The sequence below is a fragment of the Phalacrocorax carbo genome, chromosome 22 (assembly GCF_963921805.1).
Source record: "Phalacrocorax carbo chromosome 22, bPhaCar2.1, whole genome shotgun sequence".
Classification (NCBI taxonomy): Eukaryota; Metazoa; Chordata; class Aves; order Suliformes; family Phalacrocoracidae; genus Phalacrocorax; species Phalacrocorax carbo.
In genome coordinates this window covers 1,791,284-1,811,413 of record NC_087534.1, presented here as the reverse complement: position 1 = coordinate 1,811,413, position 20,130 = coordinate 1,791,284, and the positions used below count along the sequence as shown (strand labels likewise).

At 44.4% G+C, this 20,130-nt stretch overlaps 1 protein-coding gene across 4 annotated transcripts; it reads right to left on the bottom strand.

The window, feature by feature from the left end:
- Window positions 1-2,032: 2,032 nt before the first annotated feature.
- Window positions 2,033-17,084, bottom strand: SFPQ (splicing factor proline and glutamine rich). Of its 4 annotated transcripts, none has more exons than XR_010376002.1 (12): window positions 16,316-17,084; window positions 15,764-15,952; window positions 15,368-15,669; window positions 15,157-15,252; window positions 13,656-13,852; window positions 13,276-13,360; window positions 12,867-12,984; window positions 12,606-12,654; window positions 12,405-12,526; window positions 3,385-9,782; window positions 3,019-3,093; window positions 2,033-2,114 (listed from the first exon to the last, which is right to left on the bottom strand). XR_010376002.1 is itself a non-coding variant. In XM_064471218.1 (11 exons), exons 1-10 carry the CDS (start codon window positions 16,967-16,969, stop codon window positions 3,409-3,411), a joined length of 1,833 nt encoding a protein of 610 aa, XP_064327288.1. In that variant the 5' UTR covers window positions 16,970-17,084; the 3' UTR covers window positions 2,033-3,093; window positions 3,385-3,408. The 4 variants fall into 4 exon arrangements, 1 of the variants encoding a protein (XP_064327288.1); XR_010376004.1 differs by having other exon boundaries at window positions 3,385-3,429; XR_010376003.1 differs by having other exon boundaries at window positions 2,033-3,093.
- Window positions 17,085-20,130: the final 3,046 nt, after the last annotated feature.

The window sequence follows — 20,130 nt, the reverse complement described above, 5'->3', positions numbered from 1 at the left end:
AAGCCCACTCACAGCCCGGACAAAGGTTGGGTTTTTGTGCAAACATTGCAAAACCCTTTCACTGCGTGTTTGCCTTTCCCCGGCGGCCAGGGCCAAGGCCAGGCCTGTCCCAGCAGGGCTGACGGGGCCCCCAGTCACCATCCTGCCCCACTACAGCCATCCTGGCCCCTCCACCGGCACCATTCCCAAGCCCCAGCACAGCACCGCGACAAAGCCCCTCACAGCAGGACACAGCGGCAGGTGATCGCTGCCACCCGACTGGGACAGGACTCCAACACCATCCCCACGGTACCTCACTCCTGCTCCCGGCCTCCAGTTCTTTAATTACAGGAGCTGCTTAATGAAACATTCGGTAGAGCCAAGCAATCAGCTTCACCAGCCGGAGGAGAACAACCCACTGGCACAGAGGAAGACCCCTGTGCTAGTTCTCCACCAGGTGAGGGGAGGACGGCCGACACTGATGGAGAAACCAGGGTTTTGCCGTTCTCCAAAATCCAAAGCCCATCCCATTTCAACACAAAAGCAAAACACAGTTTGCTTCTAAAGGGAGCTGTAAGGAGAAGTTCAGCACACAATGCTGGAATCACGTCCAGGCTGGGGCAGTTTCACATCGGAAGCAGCTGATGCTGCAGCAGTGGAAAAGAAACTGGGACACGTTACTGGAAAATAACAGAATTTGAGGGAAAAAAAAGGCTGCACAAGCCTGCGGTAGCTGCGGAGACAAAGACACTGAAACCCAGCCCCCTGCAGCGTGGCTACTGAGGAACCACAAAACCTCGCTGAAGCCTTTTCAGGATCTGGACAATGAAAAAGTCAAATCTGAGTGAAATACCTCAGATTATCCTGTACCCGATCGCTTGATTGCACGAAAACACAAAAAGCAGCAGCGAGCAGGTTTTAACGCAGCAGCGACATCCTGCCGGGGTCGCCCCCTCCAGCCAAGGCCCCGGGCCCCACCAAGCCCGCCGGGCCAGGGGAGCAGCGAGGCTGCTCCTCCGCGCTTACGGCTACAAAACAAGAGCCGACATCAGAAACAGGGCCCTGGCGTTTCCGAGCAAGGGTGCTCCCTTTTAATGAAGCCTTCCTAGGGGGACATCAACAAGCAGCATTTAATGTAAAGCAAAACATATTGGAGGCTGGGATTTAAAGCACAGGCAAGTTGTGTCCCAGCCAGGCACTAACCCTGCACCACCAGACACCCAGATGCACCTCCAGTATTTCATCTGACTTTGCCACATTAAATCCAGCTTATTTTGATCTTTCTCATCTGGCAAGGCCGTTCCCAGCCAAACATTCAATAACAACTCACACTGCTGTAGGGGAGAACCCTGTTGCAGTGTACAAACGGAGCCTAGTGCTGGTGTATTTTAACACATTGAACTACTTGATATTTAAACAGATTATATTTAATAAATGACAGCATGAACTACATATGTGCACAGTACAGCTGTCCAAAGAATCCAATGGAGCAATATGAACCGTGGTAATTTGTGCAAGAGCTAAAACCAGCACTTTTCTGGCTTCCAAAGAGCTGTGACTGGTAGCTCAGGCTTAACGACTAGAGTCATCACCCCCAAAAGCTATTAAAAACCAACCAGGCACATCTAACCATTTAGAATTCCACTACCTAAAAATGCAGCAGCATGCAGGACTTGAGATGGGGGAAGGAGTGGGGGACGCTTCCAGAAACACAGTGCTGTAGGTCATTCAGCAGGAGCACCCCTGGCTGCACACCGCTCACCAACACAGCCTGAAAACCAGAGCATTTCAGCTACAAGAGTGAGCCCATTGCACAATCCCAGCAGGAAAAAATACTGTATTACATATTTGTCAGGTTTTTATTACTTATGAGCTGTTGTCTTCCACATGCTTGTCGCACCACAGAGCGGGATCTAGCGCCCCAAGCCCTTCTGGCTCCAGCGCTCCAGGTGCATTGTTGTCCCCTTCCACAGCCTCACCTGTGGCAGCAGTTCTCAAATTCACCCAAACAAACCACTTACTCACTGAATACACTCCGGAATAAAACAGAAGCCGTTTATAAAAAAATAAATATTTTATTTTTAGAAATTGTACATTCCTGGGTCCTCTTCACTGCATTCAGGCTTCATCTTCTTCTGCAAGTGGAAAGCACACAGTTAGCAAGAACATTAAAACGCCAGCAGAAATCACAGATGACGCAAAAAGGGAACCAGTGCATCACAACAGCCCATGCGCCTGCCAAGCGTTCTCTAGGATCCCAGGTTCTCGTGTCAGACTTGAGGTTAAACAAACAGCATTCACATTTTTATCTCCTTTGTACATTTCCAAGATCTGAAATGGCTCCGTGTTTCACCACCCACAAACACAGGAGCAGCAGCGACAGACCACAGCAGCTCAACAGGAGTTCACCGAGTCTCACTGGCTTCACGCTTACAGGTTCAGCTGCAGCATATCTCAGCTGTTACTTACCCAGCGCTCCTGAGTTAAGGTACTCTGCATGATGCTCCTCACACAAGATTTTAAATATCTGAAGTTCCCCCTTGTAGTTTAAGTGGCAAATTAGAGGGAAAATTTCATTAATTCCACCTCTGCAAGTTAGTTTATTTCCCTAAATTGCTATCTGCTTGTGTTCTCGTACATGCTAATACATCTTCCAGGTTAATTTGAAAGTTCAACATTCATTAGAAGTATTTCAGAAAAGTAGCTTTTCCACAACTTTTAGCTGGATTAACATTTGAGAAGCAGCTGCTTTATTGTTGCTCTTTTTCCTTACAACTACCCACCCCTTTCACCGGAGCCTGAATGTAGAAATGGTTATTTGTTTGCCCACACAGAGCATTCAGAGGACAGAGTTAACTTGATGCTGCAGGGCTGAAAAGCCTTAAACAATGGTTATATCCTGGCTCTACAAAAGACATTCAGAAATTTTATTAAAAACTGCGCTTAATCAAGGGCAAACTTCAGGCAGGGCCACAGCACACGCCACTGGGTGACAGGCTGCTGAGCCCTGCCAGCACTGTAAGGGCATCAGCTACTTACTTGCTCACTTGTTACCTTGGTCCCTCCACGTATCACTGGGCACCGTGCTGGATGTGCTCATGCTCGGCTCCTGAACTGGAAAGATATTCAGGAGTTATACTCAGTCATTTTCACATCTTTAGTACAAACCCACACCTAAAAACATACTTTTAAGCGCTGCCGTCAGGATATTAAGCCCAGATGGAATCTGGTGCTTAACCCCAGAGCTCGGCAGCAGGTACCAAGTTCTACCCTGCACACTTGGTGCTTCACTTGTACGGATCTCTCAATATTCTCCGCTTCAAAGTTACTCAGTGACTGAACACCAAGTGTCCAGGAGCCATTATCATTTCACCCATTCATAACAAGACTAGAAGTTATGCTTACTTCCCATGGATGAGCACTCTGGGTTCACTCAGCTTTCATCTTCACCTAAAGGATAACAACTAAAGTTATTATAGAAATACACAGAAAATTCTGACCATTTCAAATCTAACTTAAAAATAAGGTTTTAAGGTACATGGACTGATCAGTTATGAGGGGGAATTTACAAATTATGCCAAAATATTAAGTGGAAGAATAAGGGGCAGAAATAGGCTAGCCTAAACACTTGTAAAGAGATGAAAGAATATGCAGGTAGTTGACTGAAGAACTGCACCTTGTCTGAGCACAAACCGTAAATCACCAGTCTGAGTACAATGAAGTTTGATTGCAGCCAGAGGTATACTATCCCTTATGTGAAGGCATTGATTTTGTCAAGCTACTTCAACTGTTTTACCCTAGTTTGTCTCCTGTAGTAACGCCCTCTTTCCTCCCTTTCATGGAGTGCAACGTCCCTGACTCCTAGCAGCCCTCAGGTTCAATAGTCCTAGAAGTGCTTCAAAAGCCAAAGGAAGACACTAGAGGTTAGCACTGTCAGTCTACTGCTTTTGTTCTCGGCAACAGGTTCTTCCCTTCTGAAGACCCACCCTTCTGCTATATAGCTAGAGGATGAGGGCAGACTGCAATGGCCAGCAGCTAGGGATGCAGTAGTACAAGGCTCTGGGCACACCTCGAGTGGGGAGGCAAATCACACCATGGTCACAACGTGATCTGACCAGGCAGGGCAAAGTTCAAGTTTAGTCTCAAACCCACCACCTGGGTTTTATCATGGCCCTCAGGAGCAGAAGTACAGTATGCACGTTTTGTTTTCTATGCCATAGCAACAAACACCATGCATAAGGGATACTATATCTTTGTGCATCCTTTTAACACTCCAGATTCACTTATAGCCACACTCCTCCCAGCCCTCCCCAGTTAGCTCTTCAGTACTGGTGTTCAGAAGCGACATTTATAGAGATGGGGTATTCACAGACCACTGCGGGATTGCACAGCCAAGTCCTAACGTGTCAATCATTACCTAGCAGCAATGACAGAGGTGGGAGAAGGCCAATCCTCCCTTTTTTCCTTTTCCAGTAAGCAGCTATTTAAGAGCCCCACTAGCTGGTATGGAGAGAAAAAAAAAAATCTGAAGCTAATCAGCTGATTCCAAACCTGCTATTAGTGGAAGAAGCCAAGTAATTACCCAGAAAGCATACTTTTTATGCATCCTTTCCAACATGCTTAGTCTCATTTAACATAATGGAACAGAACACTGGCCTTCCTGATCATGTCACTGCAGCTGGCAATGATTAACAGAGACATGCAACCCCATTACTGCTCGAGTCCTAAAACTACTCACAGGCCTCAGTGTTTAGCTATGGGGAAAACTGCAAGCAAATCAACACTTTGTATGCTTAATGTTACAGTAAAGCCCCCATACACGCTATGCTGTGCTCTCTCCTGACAGCACCAGTATCTGGATCTGAGGGCCTAGCAGGTACGCATATGTATTCTGACACCACACTTCTGAGCTTCCGGTAACTTTTGAGAAAAAGTGTATTTCACACACAGATAAAACCAAGATGAAACACAATGCAAGCACTTTAATATCATTTCTGGTACCCACTAGTCACAGACTGACTTAGAGCAGACATGACTTTGCTTTTTAAGTTAGCTACCACACCAAGTTTCATTACTGCAGACAGTCAGAGCTGGTATGAGACCCATGGTTCAGTCACAAATTGCTTGCTCCAAGAATGTCAAAAACCTGCTACTTCGAGTACGTAGAACGAGGCAGATGTGCCAATAACCCCTCCACGACATTCCTGCAGGTCAAGACAAGTATCCAGAGCACACTGGAAAAACTAGTCAGATCTAGGCACTGGTTTCAAGACTAATAAATCAGTTTTGCTACATGACAGTACGCATACTGCCATCGGTTTTGCTACTGAGTTCTAGTCACAGGTAAGAATAAGCCACCACAAAAAGCCAAACTGACTTTGTGACAAGTGGTGTCACAGCTGGACTAGCTAGAGTTCGGGTACACTCGCTGTGGTGTAACCAAAGACCTGTTATTATGATCTTAAGGTGCAGCTGCTCCTTCAGGCTTTCAATGGAACATGAAAAGATAGCTACAGCAGAGGGCAAGGCTGTCCAGCAGATCCCCTGTTCACCAGCAAGAGTCTTGCCTGGAAGGTAACACAGAAGGGTCCAAAGGTGACAATAATACCAGAAACAAGTATGCAAAGCAGAACTTTGCAGAACAAGCGGGAAAACATGTTACACCACCTCTGAAATAAACTGAACATCAGACAAGAGCTGGATCATGTGCTGAAACAAGGGACCATGAAATTCAGGTTCAAGAGCTAATGCAAAAGAGCTGGAGATCAGCATGTCTGGATGTCTGGAAATGTAAGCATGTTAATCCTGAGACACTACATTCAGTATTTCTAGTAATGAAGAGTTTAGAATTACATCCAAGACTGATGAAAAATGAAATTGAGCATTACACTACCGAGATGACTCTACGAGGCAGAAATACAGAATCTCATCACTGTCAGAGGCAGAGGAATGCATTATGCTTGTCAATCAAAGATTAAAATAAAGGCAACTGAAATGTCCAATAAGCTCTATGAAACTACTCACGGGGATATTCATTCAAGCACTCATTTGTATGTCCTCGAAAATACTCCTCATCAGTCTCAAAGCTGACTGTATTAGCAAGCTTCAAGTGACTACCACGTAGTGCACACAGGCTAGAGCAGCAATTGCTAACGCATTTTCTACAGAGCCAAGACTCTATAAAGGGATGTGCTGAAGATGGGCCATTTTGTCACTACAGAAAGTTTAAACAGTCCTTTTCTAGGCACTGATAGCACCTAGTTGACTAGTTCAGTGAGCGTAAGGTCACATTCCCTCTTCCCCACAGAGCTCATCCTAAGAACATCTTCGTTACATCGGAACTAAGAAAAATCCACACAAGCCGAGTCATATGTACAAAGGAATCGGGTCTGAAAATACTTATCTAAGAATCACAGTAAGTTGCTTATTGACTCTGAACAAGACAAAGCTTAAAACCGAAAACCACGCAGCTTTGATGCAAGCTTAACATACAGGTATGAAGAGTGCTGCACTGTAATTCCACAGTCAGAAGTGTGATGTCAGAATACCCACAGTATAAGATTACATAGAAAGTCACCAAGTTATATTATATTGCTTGTTACCTACCTGTACGCAGTCGGCAATGAGAATCTTGGAGCAAGCAGGAATACTACATCCGGGTCCTAATGTCCATTGCCATTTGTGGTACTACGTTCCTCACAGTTATGAACTGCAGAAATGCTGGCTAAGTGCAGTTATGTAGCAGGCCACTAGTTTTAAGTGTAAATTGCAGTCTCAAACTCCAGCAAAAACTTGCTGCCACAGTAAATGGTTGCCAAGGAGAAGCCACGAATTTTTCTACCACAAAAATACCACAAAATCTCAAAAGCAGTTTCAGTTTCTCATCAGCTGTATAAATGATTAGTGTGATGTGTCTACACCAGAAGATAAGATTATTCGGTATTCATTTCTCAGAAAGCGTGAAGATATATGTATAACGATACCAGTTGCTACATGCTGCAGTTTTTAGAGATCTAAGTGTCAAAAAGGGCTCAATTTTGATAAAGCAAGCTAAATTGCAACAGCCAATGTCCTCCAAGTCCAGTACAAAAATGTGTTATGTGAGCCAGACTGTCCAAAAAAGAGGTCTGACCAACGAAGCGCTTTCCTAAATTGTTTTAAAGATTCAATTAGATACATCTGATTTTATGAAAAAAGTCCAAAACCTCATAGGAACAGATCAAAAGAACATAACTTTCTCACCTCCCACATTTAGCAACTTTATCAGATTTTGAAGTTGACATTTGCCAGCTTTTAAGATACCACCTTTAAAAGGTCTTGAAAAGAAGTTGGCTAGTTAATTTTATGCCTGTTTAATACATGCAACTCAGAAGCAGAACTTGTTTTAGAAATTCTGCTTATGCAGCTACCACAAAGCTAGATTTAACCAAACTTTCAGATGTTTTGAAAACTGCCAAATCTTTCAATATATGTACTCATCATGGTTTTGCAACTCAGCTATTTTAAATACCTAGCAACGGTAGCTTACGTACAAAACGGGTACCAAAAGACAACCTCTGTAAGGTACAAGGACATCAGCATCCTTCACTCTTCCAAGTTACAGAACTACAAAAGAACATACTTTAGGATATGCACCAGCATCTCTTTAATAAAGAATGACATGTAATCTGAAAAATAAACTGAAAAAATTAATTTAATGTTTACGTTCAGAATTCCCCATCTCAGACACCTTCACCTTTTGCGGGTGTCCCAGGAACACCCTCCGGAAAACACAGGCATTATTGAATACTACTTGAATAAAGCAAATTGCATCGGTACTACTGCTGATTTTTAAACTAAGTATCCAATACAAGTACTCCCAAATACTTGGTCCGCAGGTTAGGAACTGCCAATTCGGAATTTCCTGAATAGCAATTCGTTGTTGTAGCATGTTATCAACTCCCAAACTTTTCTGGGAAAATAAGAAGCATTCACCAAACAAGCTGAGTCGCTATTTAGTGCGCTTAATATTCCAAGTCAGTGTTACCTGGTATCAGCATTTCACAACATGCCATTTTTTCATTTAAGGAGTAACAGCTCTTACAGTAAGTACTTCAAGAGGGATCATCTGCACTCTAAAATACTGCAATCTGCCACTAAAGTTTTAACCACAGAGAAAATTTAGCATAGAATTTAGAATTAGCCAATGCTTAGCACAAGGAATGGAAAGATCTTTGGAAGATTAAAGCTACTCACAGAATGCTCAGTAGTTGGGGAATCGTGTGAAGGTACAGCCAAACTAAGTTTACCTACTTTGTGCCAAGCAGGTTGATGTATCCTGCGTTAACACCAAGGTATTTTACACTGGGAAGACACGTTCCCAGCTTATCTGGTACCATGTAATAATAAGCAAAGCAACTACCTTATCAATGAGTCCAGAATGCTCTGAAATTCTTCTGGGGCTTAATAAAATGAACAGCAAGCTAACGAATTCATCAAATCTTCTACAAAAGAACCTTAAAGGGAGTTTATTTGTATGGTGTAGTATTAACTATTGAACTCCAGATTCAGATACTACTTTTGATGCATTATCTCCAAACATCAATAATAAAAGAGCGATAACCATCATGCAAGCAAGCTAATTTCTGTATTTTACATACAGGTTTTTAGGATTTGCCCACCAGCTACATGATTTAAGAATAGTTCCTGCAGTTCCCATAATACAAATAATTGTATTCTGAACTAGGCGAATTAGTCCACTCAATTAGCATGAGGACATAAGCAAGTTAACCTTAATCACTCAAGTAACACTTCTGGTCTTTTTGCCAAGCAATTTCATAAGTATACAATACGGAGCAAGGCCAGATCCTGTGATCTCAGGCAGCTGAAGAGCATATAAATATCACATTAACAATCCTTTAGTTAGGAAGTCAGCCAATACAAGTCATTCTATGAATTTATTTTTAAATAACCATTGCTAGTCTTCTGCTTAAAGTCTTTAAAATATTCCAAGCAGTAACTGCCAAGGTGGTAAGCGCTACCATCCCACCACCCCTTATCCATAGCTAAAATATGAAATGCATTACATACTGCACTGCTTGCAGTGTAGCTTTAATTATTGTATCTTACAGCACTTGCAAGATTTCCATTTGCTTCCTTATTGCAGCACAATTAATACTCAAAAAATCTGCACCTACTGGAAAGTTACGCTACTATTTGACCCAATCTTAAGCTAGAGGCATTACAGGAAGAGATCTCCCTCTTCGCTACAGTTCCACACCCTGGTCTAGTTTGACCTCTACTCAAGACTCTTGGCTTACTGCGGAAGGTGTGGTATTTAGCCTCGTATGTTTAACCACGAATGGCAAGAAGAGTTACTACATTTAGTTTTCTATTTATTTGAAGCACAGTAAAAAAAAGTTGGTACACTTTGGGAATTCAGTGGCACAAGGTACACTGCCATCAAGTTAGGGACGTTATACATCAAAAAAACAGCTAAATTTTTTTGAAACACTGCATTACATAATTAAGTTGTACTCGCCCAAACAGACCACTTACAAATATTAGGTCAGTAAGTTTCTAACATCCATAAAAACGTAGCTTTCTTACTAAAATGCAAGAATTAAAAAGTTGGTGTCTAAACAAGACAGACAAAAAACAAACTGGAATGAAACTACAGGTCACATCTAAAATCGGGGCTTTTTGTTTGGGCCTTCATATTCTTCTCTCCCTCTACCATATCCTGTTGGTGTTCCAGGCCCCATTCCTCTAGGACCCTGGCCACCCACAGGCCCCGCACCTCCCTGCCCAAAGCGTTCAGGACGCTATTGGAACAGAATTAACAGTTCATTATAGGTAGTTGATGTCCATGTGTGTTAAGTATATATTTTTAGAAGGTTCCGCAGTCAAGGTTCGTCGATACAATCACCATTGAGCCGATCCACAGGTACCGGGAACATAGAAAGGAAAAAAGGGTAATTTAAAAATTAGTTTATTGTAATACATGCCTTGAGGTATGTTCCCACTTGATGCATTCTCATACATCTGTTACAAAGAACAGATCCTCCCTGCAGTGCTAGAAATGTAAGCATTAGTGCAGATGTGAATTAACAACTTTTCCAAATGAGCTCCAGCAATTTTCAACCAAGTTAATGCAAATAGCTTGCAAACTTCTCACCTTTAGTGCAGTAAAAGCTTAGATTACATCACTGTCATTTCCAAATAAGCCTAGCCAGAGAACGAATCTTCAGTTCACTGAAGTATGAGCTGACATTCGTAAAATGTCATTGTAAACAGAATGCCTACTCACCAGTTAATGGCATGTGCTGCAATAGAGACCATGTGCTTTTCAAGATGGGGTTAAGACTACGGTCTGCTGACTAAACTGCAGAGGCCTTAGGCAGTAACCAAAACTGATTGTGAGCACTACTGGATTGCAAAGAAGAAAAAAAATGTGAAAAAAGCTAATGACCAGTGATTTACCTAACCAACGCAATTGCTCGATCAAAAGACTTGCATTTTAAATCCCACGTACTCCGGAACTGCTGCTGTATAATATGCAAAACGTGTTCCAAGAACTACAATTTATTCAGTGTTTCCAGTTAGAACTATGCACAAAGGGTTGTGTGCATCCAGTCAATACCTCCCTTCCCGCCCCACCTTCACCACAAGCTCTTGGAAAATTCACAACTTCACAGCGCTGAAAGGTTTCACACCAAGATGTAAAAGCTAAATTACCCTGCAATGAAGCAGAGACTTCAGGTATTTTTACTAGTAGCTCTAGTTGCATGTACTTCATTCAGTTACTGTATCAGTAGGTGTGATCAGCATTCAATCTACAGAACTGGCAAATTATTAGGTCAAAGATAGCTTTAAACTTTCATTTCAAGCAAGTTTTTCGCTACCGAGTAACAGAACAATGGTAGGTTGCTTGTTACGAAAGGTATCTGCAACTGAAAGTTCACACTTCAAGCTCTTGACTTCTGAAAGTTAGTTTCAATCCTTCCAAGAAAGGAATTTCAGAAAGATTATCTAGCTTCTTTCTGCCTCATTCATGGCAGCTTAAGCTTATCTCCAATTCTGTTTAAAAAGTATCAGCCCAGTAACTGTGACAGCACTGTGTGGCAGGCAGAGATCCCCATCAAGGCAGTTAAACCATCTTACTATCACACCCTTTGACCATATCACGTTTTCAAGTATTACACAAGTTCAGCATGCACCTGTATCATGATTTTCAGGAGAAAAATGTACACAGCATTCACCACAGACTGCCTAACTGTTCACGGGAAACTTGAACTGCTTAAATATCAGTAGATTATATAGATACATTAAGGCCACCGGCACTGTCTACTGAATCAATGATACTCTGCAAAGTTATCATTCCAAAGATACGGTTCCCCCAAAAAATGGAAGATACCTGACAAGCTACTATGGTAGCTCACCACATTAAACCCACCCCAAAAAAATCATTCACTTCAGCTTGTGCTGGAGAGTGTACACCCTTTGAGGAGGGTGAAAGCACACTAATATCACCACCTAAACCAACATAGATTTCCATCCTACCCATTAAGCATTTCTTTGATCTACATCCGTCTGGCTTCAGTGTGGTAACACCAAGCAGGCTCAAAGCCTATTCACACATATGGTGTGCCAAAAATAGTACAGTTGGGAAACATACCTCGGAACATGAGATATGCCATAGCTTTAACAAATTCTACCTATATAGTCATGCCCCACACGGGGAAACAAGAACAGGCTATCATTCCTCTGTGAGATAGGAACCACAAAATGGCTACAGTCAAGGATCACTGGAATATGCCTTAAGCTTAAAAACAGCATTTCTGCTCTTCTTTGGCAAACATCAGCATACAGAATAAGTGATATGCTGTTTACCACTGATTACTTAAGTTTATCTGCTGCTTAAATAGACATTGAGCGCAGATTTTTGAATTAACAGCATACCCACACCAACATGCATCAATCCTAACTAGGCTTGGAAGGGCCAAAATAAATGCAACGTTACACATTGGAAAGGAGAACAAAAATCTCTCATCCATCAATACAAAACATCAAATTACTGAACAGCTACTACGTATGTATTTTAGTAATTAAGTTTTTCAGATTCACTAGAATTTATAAAAATCCTTCCAAGCCTAACAGTGACGCAGAATTTCTAAAGTCCAATGAAGTCAGAGTTAATTGCAAATGTGCTTAACAGCACATTTGAATTTACTTACAAACAACTTCCGACTGTGTAAGCTACCATAATGGTTAAGAACTAATCTAGTACTACACACTGCCACACTAGTCTTCATATTAAATACCTGACAAGAAAGTCAGCAGTTAACAATGGAATTTACACAACCATCCGAACACTGGTAGAGAAGTCAACTCCCAACCGCAACATTTCCCTTGTGCTGAACTAAAGCCACCACAGGATACATTACCATGTCACTTCCCATCATAGAACCACTCATGGCTGCTTGGCCAACTCCTGGATTAGCTTCATAACCTATGCCGCCACCACCTCCGAGAGGTGGAAATTTCTGGGCTGCAGAAGCATAAGGATCTAAGAAAGAGAAATATATAATCATATTCTGACAATTTCTAAGTTAACCACATGAAGTAATTATTTTAAAATTCTTTACCTCCCATGTTCATTGTGGTGGCACCACCCATTCTCATGTCTCTCTCCCTCTGCACAGAAGAAACAACTTTTAGCACAGATAATTAACTACTGAAATCCATACATTTCAGGAGATAAAGCACATGTACAACCAACTATTATCATTTCACCTACACAAAGACATCGCACTATCTAACCTAAAGGAAGCAAAATGCATCAATCTTGAAAATACATCAAAATTCTTGAACATGGTAATGGAGCCAGAAAACATGATTTCACTTACTGGATCCATGTAACCCATTCTACTATAATTTTCTTCCCTCTGTCTTCTCATTTGTTCTTCCATCTCCCGCTGACGTATCATCATTTCCTCTTCCCGCCTGCGACGCTCCTCCTCCTGCCTGATCATCCCAAAACAGACTGTTAAACACCCGGAGTGTAACATGTTCACCACTTCTCATCAACACCACTTGCACGAGCAATTGAAAAGGCACTGAATGACTACACTTAAGCAAAAAAAAGATATTGTATGACACTAAAATACTTGAGGGAAAACTTACACTGCAGTTCAATTTCTCATACACAAAGTGAAGCAGCAATGGTGTTTCTTGAAAAATAAAAACTTTCATATGTAAGTTATTTTAAAAAACCAAATGTAACATTGAAAAAAATCCCATGGAAGCCAAACCAACCTCAGTTGAATTTCCTTGCGTTTCTGCATTTCTTGATTATGGAGTTCTTCCATACGCCTCAGTTCTTCCTGACGCCTCATAAGGTCTGCAGAAATGAAGCTTGTCAGCAGCTCTTTCACAAACTCATGTCATATTTAAACTCAGATCTGAGTAGGTCAACCTCACCTGCACAATGGCAGACAGCTACCTTCAGAGCCTCACTATTCTTAACAAGATTTCATTTAAATTAAAATTGAAAAACTACCAGCTGCTCTTTTTTAAGCCTGAAATTCTCAAGTTAGCAGTGGGAAGTATGAATTTATTCATTAAACTATTAAACAGCCATACATTTAAGCTAGCATTTAAAGCAAAAAGATGATACAGACTTCAGAGCCAATTACCTTGTCGCAACAGGTTTGCCTGATGCTCATGATAAGCATCTTCCATCTCACTTTCAAGTTTGTCCTTGGCATCTTTCATGTTTTTTGCCACTTGCTCTCTCTGCTGTTTTTCCATTTCATCTAAAGATTTCCACCTCTGGGAATATTCAAATTCAAAACTGCCAGGCTGAGCAAAGCGGGGAGGAGTCTCTCTTTCCCTGCAGAAAGGAAGATGCTCATTCAGACTGGGTAAACCTGGAAACTGGAGGTCAACAGAAGATCACAAGCAGAATAGCAGAATTGTCAGGGAACATCAAAGGAGCCCTGAAAATACCACCTCACAACTATGTGACAGAATGCTGGGAACAGTACAGCATTTTACACACTTAAAGAGCAGCATTTAATATAAATAAATTCTAGTACTACCATAGCAAATATGGAGACTCCTGCACTATCACATCCAAGCAAATCTTCCCACTTACAGTTCTACTGCATGTTTATCTAGTTCTTGACACTCCACTGCTGGCAACTACCAGATGCAAAATCCTAAAACAAGGCAAGCTTTTGCCCGAGTAGGTACAGCTGCTCAAAACAACAGCATATGGAGAGACAGATTCTTTTCAGAGCCGACTTACCACCCAAGGCAGTATGTGTCAAAGGCAAGTAATAATCTTCACTTTAACTTAAACAAGTTTTCAAAATGCCTGAGGGCCAACAGTTTGCTTTGTGTTATAAAGAAACTGGAATTTAAGATTCAGTAATTAATGGAACAAAACTAGTGAAGTTCAAAAGCTTTCTACACATTAGCAATGTAAAGTATTTCAACATTTTAGGAACACTACACTAATCTGCACTGTTTTCAAAGACACTGCCTCCAAACTGTTTAGATTTTGATCAAAGCACGTAATTTTGAACACTTTCTCATACAAACAAGATTGACTGGATCTCCTACCGCACTCCCTTTTGAGGTCCAGGAAAATAAATTTCTAAAACAAACAGGTTTAATATACAGATCCTAACCTAAAACTGCTACTTAGGAAAAGGCTTCTATAGACTCTTATCTACTCTTCTATGCCCAGTGGTCAGCTTCGTAAGGCAAATCCATAGGCAACTGCTTTTTATTAATCATGGAGTGAGTTAAAATTTTTCCTTGTCATTTAATACTGCAAACATCAGCTTGTAAATTCCCTACGGGGTCATCAAAATGAGATACGCCATGAGATGACAGTTCTGAACAACAGAATGAGCAGCTGAAGTCTCATTTTCAATTGGGCTGCTATTTAGGCTTTTCTTTTTCTTTGTGATACAATGTATAAAATTGCTTGTGTACACTTAGTGAACATACTAAACAAATCAGTATGTTACATTATCTAACAACAAACTACTACAGAAAACCCCAACAACTGAAGGTACTACTCAAAATTCAAAGCATGTTCTGAAAAAGGACTCCACCTCCTTTAGAGTCTGGGATAACACTACACACACCATCTATATAGTCTTTATACCAAAAGACAGTGCCTACTTTTGATACATCGGATTCTTCTGTGCAAGCTTTTCTGGAAGACCGTCTTCATCATCCAGTTGTTCCAATGGTTCCACAATAACCGGCCTAGGAGTACTGAACAAAAAAAATACTCATTTTACTCTTCCATAAAAATCTCCACTCTGAACAACTAGAAGCCGACAATTTTATTCAGTTTAAAACCAAAAATCCTAAGCAGCAAAATACTTACGTTGTCAACAAAAACACTCCTTCTGTACACCGTTCAAATGCTTTTCTTGCAGCTGGCTTTGATGCAAATTCAACAATGCCTTTTCCTGTTGATCTACCTCGATCATCTACAATCACAACAGCTCTTTCCACCGGACCAAACTGGGAAAAAGCTTCCTCCAGCAACTCGTTGGACACGTAAGGTGAAAGATTACGCACTGAAAGAGCAGCAGCGTGTGTGGCAAACCGAACACGAAGCTGTCGACCCCTCATGGGGGTATCATCCAGTTCTGCCTTCGCAATTTCTGCAAGAGCTCTAGATTCCTGAGGAAAGTTTAAGATCCAGTTTTAGAAAACCAAGTTGTAAATTACCATTTCGTGAGAATTAAACGGATGGATGTACGGTACGAAAGCCTACCAATTTAATGAATCCAAAGCCTTTCCCCTTGTTGATAAAAACCTCTCCTGGCTCCCCATATTTGGCAAACAGTCTTTTAAAGTCCTCGTCCGTTATATCAGCAGGCAAATTCCCAACAAACAAGCGGCAACGCTGAGTATAGGTCTTCTCCCCGGGTCGCCTCAGAAGAGAGAGGTTTGCTTTAAATCCCTACAAAGAAGCAGAGCAGTTGGAGCCATCACTGCATTCTGCCCCCGCCGCCTGCACCGCCCAACCGCGGCCTTCTCCCGCCGGGAAGCCCAGCGCGGCGCCGCAAGCGAATACAAAACCCGCGCTGCCGCAGACACCCCTCAGGCTGCAGTCGGGAGCTGCCCAGGCACCGAGGGAACACGCAACTGACGCTTCGACGTCCCCGCAGACCGGCTGCGCCCGCCGCCCCTCCCGGCCCGGCCTCTCCCGGGCCCCCCGCGCTCCTCCCCTCAAAATGGCGGCGAGAGCGCGCGGAACCGCCGTGCCCGACCGCAGCCGCCGCCATCTTGTGGCTCGGGGAGGGGGGGGACGACCATGACTCACCTCGTCCGACAGCTTCTCGCCGCCGCCGCCGCCGGCCGAGCCCTGCTGCGAGGAGAGGCTCTGCTGTCCCTGGTGCTGCTGCCCGCGGCCGCGCGGCTCCCCGCCCGGCCCGCCGCGGTGCCCCGGCCCGCCCTTGTGCGGCCCGCCGGGCCCCTGCTGCGGGCCGCCCGGTCCCTTGGGTCCGCCGCCGGGCGACTGTCCTTGTCCTTTCTTAGGGCCGCCGGCAGGGGTGGGGCTGGGGCTCGGCTTGGGCTGCGGCTGCCCCCCCGGGCCGGAGGGAGCAGAGGAAGGCGTCGACACCGGGGTCTGCTGCTGTTGCGGCGGCTGCCCCGCGGGCAGCGCGGGCGGCGGTGGCGCTCCCGGGCCGGCCTGGCTACCAGCAGGCCCTGCTGTGGTGGCAGCAGCTGAAGAGGACGAAGAAGGCGGAGCAGAGGTCGAGGCAGGCGGCTTCGGAGGCTCGGGCTTCGGGCCTCCGCCCGGCGGGCCGCCCGGGCCCTGCGGGCCGCCCCCCATGGGGCCGCGGTTCTGGCCCATGCCCATGCCGGGCGGCGGAGAGCGGAAATCGTGGTTGGGGCCGCCGCGGCCGCCGCCGCCGCCGCGCCGGTGGAAGCCGCCTCCGCCGCCGCCACGGCTACGGAACCGATCCCGCGACATGGTGGTGGTGGAGGAAGGAGGAGGAGGAGAGGTGATCCGGTCACAACTGCTGCTCCTCAGAGCCCGCTGCTCAAAATGGCGGCGAGCTGAAGGGCCTCGCCGCCGCCTTTGTCCACCCCTAATATACTTTCCCCGCCTCCGGAAACCACCCCCTCCTCCCCGTTAGCCAACCATCGACCGTGCCAGCCATGACCGATAGATGGAATCACCAATAACATGCACATATCCCGCTAACTCTTTGATCTCGTTGGTAAAGAACCTGCCCTCTGTCGATTGGCTCATTTGACCGCCGACGTTAGCACGGGATGATCCGTTAACCTCCCGTGTGCTGATTGGACAGTTTGATCGGCGGGAGGCGAGGTCACGAAACAAACCCGGTTTGCGATTGGTTGACTGGGGAGTCGGTCAGACGGCAGCCCGCCGGCCCAGCGGAGGGGCTGTCGTTCCACGGTAGCCGGGCTGGGCCGGGATAGCCGCGGGGTGCGCAGGCCGCGGTCCCCGGGCCGACCCGGCGGCTCCTACGGGCCGCCAGCTTCGGGAAGCCGCTCGCCCGCAGAGGGAGCGGAGCCGCGGGACCTTACGGCAGCCCCGGCTGAGCAGCCGCAGGCTTCGAGCTGGAAACACGTCAAATAAATACATTTTCAAATAAATACAGTTGGCTACTTTTAACGCTGTCGGCAGTCTTCGCTTGTATTGTGAAAGAAATTTGATACTAAAAAATTCCTATTTATTCATTCAAGGATGGTTATGGAAGCCCAGCCTCTATGTAGGAAGTTGCTTTTTAGGAATTTTTTGAGAATCTTTTAGGAATTTTTTAGCAATTGCCTTTTTTTTTTTTTTTGGTAGGAATTTGTACATTTCACTTGAAAAGCTGGACAGGAAAGTACCAAAACTGAACTCTCCCCTGAGAACCTCACCAACTCCCTGTAACTGCAGGATGCAGCTCTCTGCTCTGTCCCCTTGGCTGACAAGAAAGTGGATGTCAATTCCCCAAAACTTAGAACAATGTACTCTTAGTAATAAAAACAAAGCAGCTGTAAAAATTCATAGCTGGTACAGTCACTATATTCCACATTCTAATACAGAAGACAAGCCAAAACTACTTTCCTTCTGTTCAGTGTCACTGGTTTCAGCGATGCCGCACTAGAGACACGCTAACAATAGAACATGACATTTTTATACTTTCACTTCACACTCGTTTCAATCCACCAGGCCAAGCTCCCATAGGTGTTTCGTGTTCAGTTTCAGGTCTGAAGAACCAAATCCCAGGTGAAACCCAAGGGAAAGCCACATGTTTGCTTTATTTGCACAGAAACTGTGACTGTTGCACTGTTGTGATAAAATATTATCCATCAATCTGATAAATATTTGTGAGGCCCTGAGCAGTCAAAGGCTGACTTCATACTTAATGAAATCATGGAATCATAGAATGCCCTGAGCTGGAAGGGACCCACAAGGACCATCGAGCCCAGCTCCTGTCCCTGCACAGGACACCCCAAATTCACACCGTGTCTCTGGGGGCCTTGTCCAAGTGCTTCTTGAACATCGCCAGGCTGGTGCCGTGATGCCTCCCTGGGGAGCCTGTGCCAGGGCTCCACCACCCTCTGGGGGAAGAGCCTTTCCCTAATGCCCAGCCTAACCCTCCCCCGGCACATCTCCCTGCCGTTCCCTCGGGGCCTGGCGTTGGTCACCAGAGAGCAGAGACCAGCCCTGCCCCTCCTCCTGCCCTTGGGAGGGAGCTGCAGAGGCCATGAGGCTGCCCTCGGCCTCCTCTGCTCCAGCTGAACAACCCCAGGGACTCCAGCCGCTCCTCGCACAGTTTCCCCTCTAAACCCTTCACCAGCTTCATGGCTCTCCTCTGGACACTCTCTAGTAGATTTGTATCCTTAATATACTGTGGCGCCCAAAACTGCATGAATGAAATGAAAATGCAAGACAATTATTTTCCTTGTGGCTTTACATTTTTAAAATAATAATAATCTGCTACAGATGGATCTTTTCCCCAAATTAGTATTGCACCGGCTGTATGACTTTGACCACTTCCAAGTGCAGCAGAATGGAAGCCCCAAGTTGTTTTAAAATGGATTCTCTCTGAGATGTCAGCCCCTCTGCATGGCAGTGAAATGTTTCCACCACGAGGTGTCTCAGAGGTTAAAGCACTGGAAGAAGAAATTGGGGACTGACTCTTACAGCACAAACTACTGGCATTGCCTTGCTTTCACACCTGGTTATGTCTGTTCAGGAAACAACAATAAATGATGAGTGTAAAAGGGTTGGTTTTGCCTTTGTTGTGTCCTAAGTAGAAGCGAACCGTATTTTAGGGAGCTATCAATTTTTAGCATCCTTTGGAAGCAATGAAAAGTGTAATTCTACTCCCACTCCTGCAAAAATCTGCACAATTTATCTGAAGTCCACAAACTAGCCCTGTGTTTCCATCTAGTAGAGGCTAAGATATGATTGCATGCTTTGTAACTGCAATATGAGTATTTATCCTGGGCTTGAAATCAAAGAAACATCAATGTCACTATAAGGACTTGAAATAAAAATGACCTCTGGTAACAATCACCTACTTTGTAAATATTCACACTAGGCAGCCGCTGTTCTCATAGAAAAACAAACACTGAGGAAGAAAGCTTGAGATGTTCTCCCCAGTATGTCCCACTGTAAATAAATGTTGTGTCAGAGGCTGGAAACTCTTTATGACAACTGCGATAACATTTGAAGCGGCTCTGTAGTATTTCCATATTTCATATTGATCTGGTTATTGGGATGTTTAGTGCATACATACATCAGTTCAATTTCACAGGGGCTGTTGGGAGAAGCAAAAAAGGCGAGAAAACTCAAGACCCTTCCCTCCCTGAAAACATTAATATCTACTTAAAAGATAATACCAGCACTACTACTTCTGAAGATTTTTCATACTGTACACCTGACCTACAATAGTGAATTAAGCCCTGGTAAGAAGCGGTCCATGACCAAAGAGAGAAAAAGACCCGTAGCAGGCCTTAGAGGAATATATGAAATAGGGAATCAGGCTGACACTGAGGTGTCTGGAGTTGCGAACATCTCGGCTGCCATCGAGCGCAGGGTAATGTTCAGGTAAGAAAGGCATGGATCTCAGCAGGTGGTTGATTTAGATCTTTTTCCCTAAACTGTTTCCT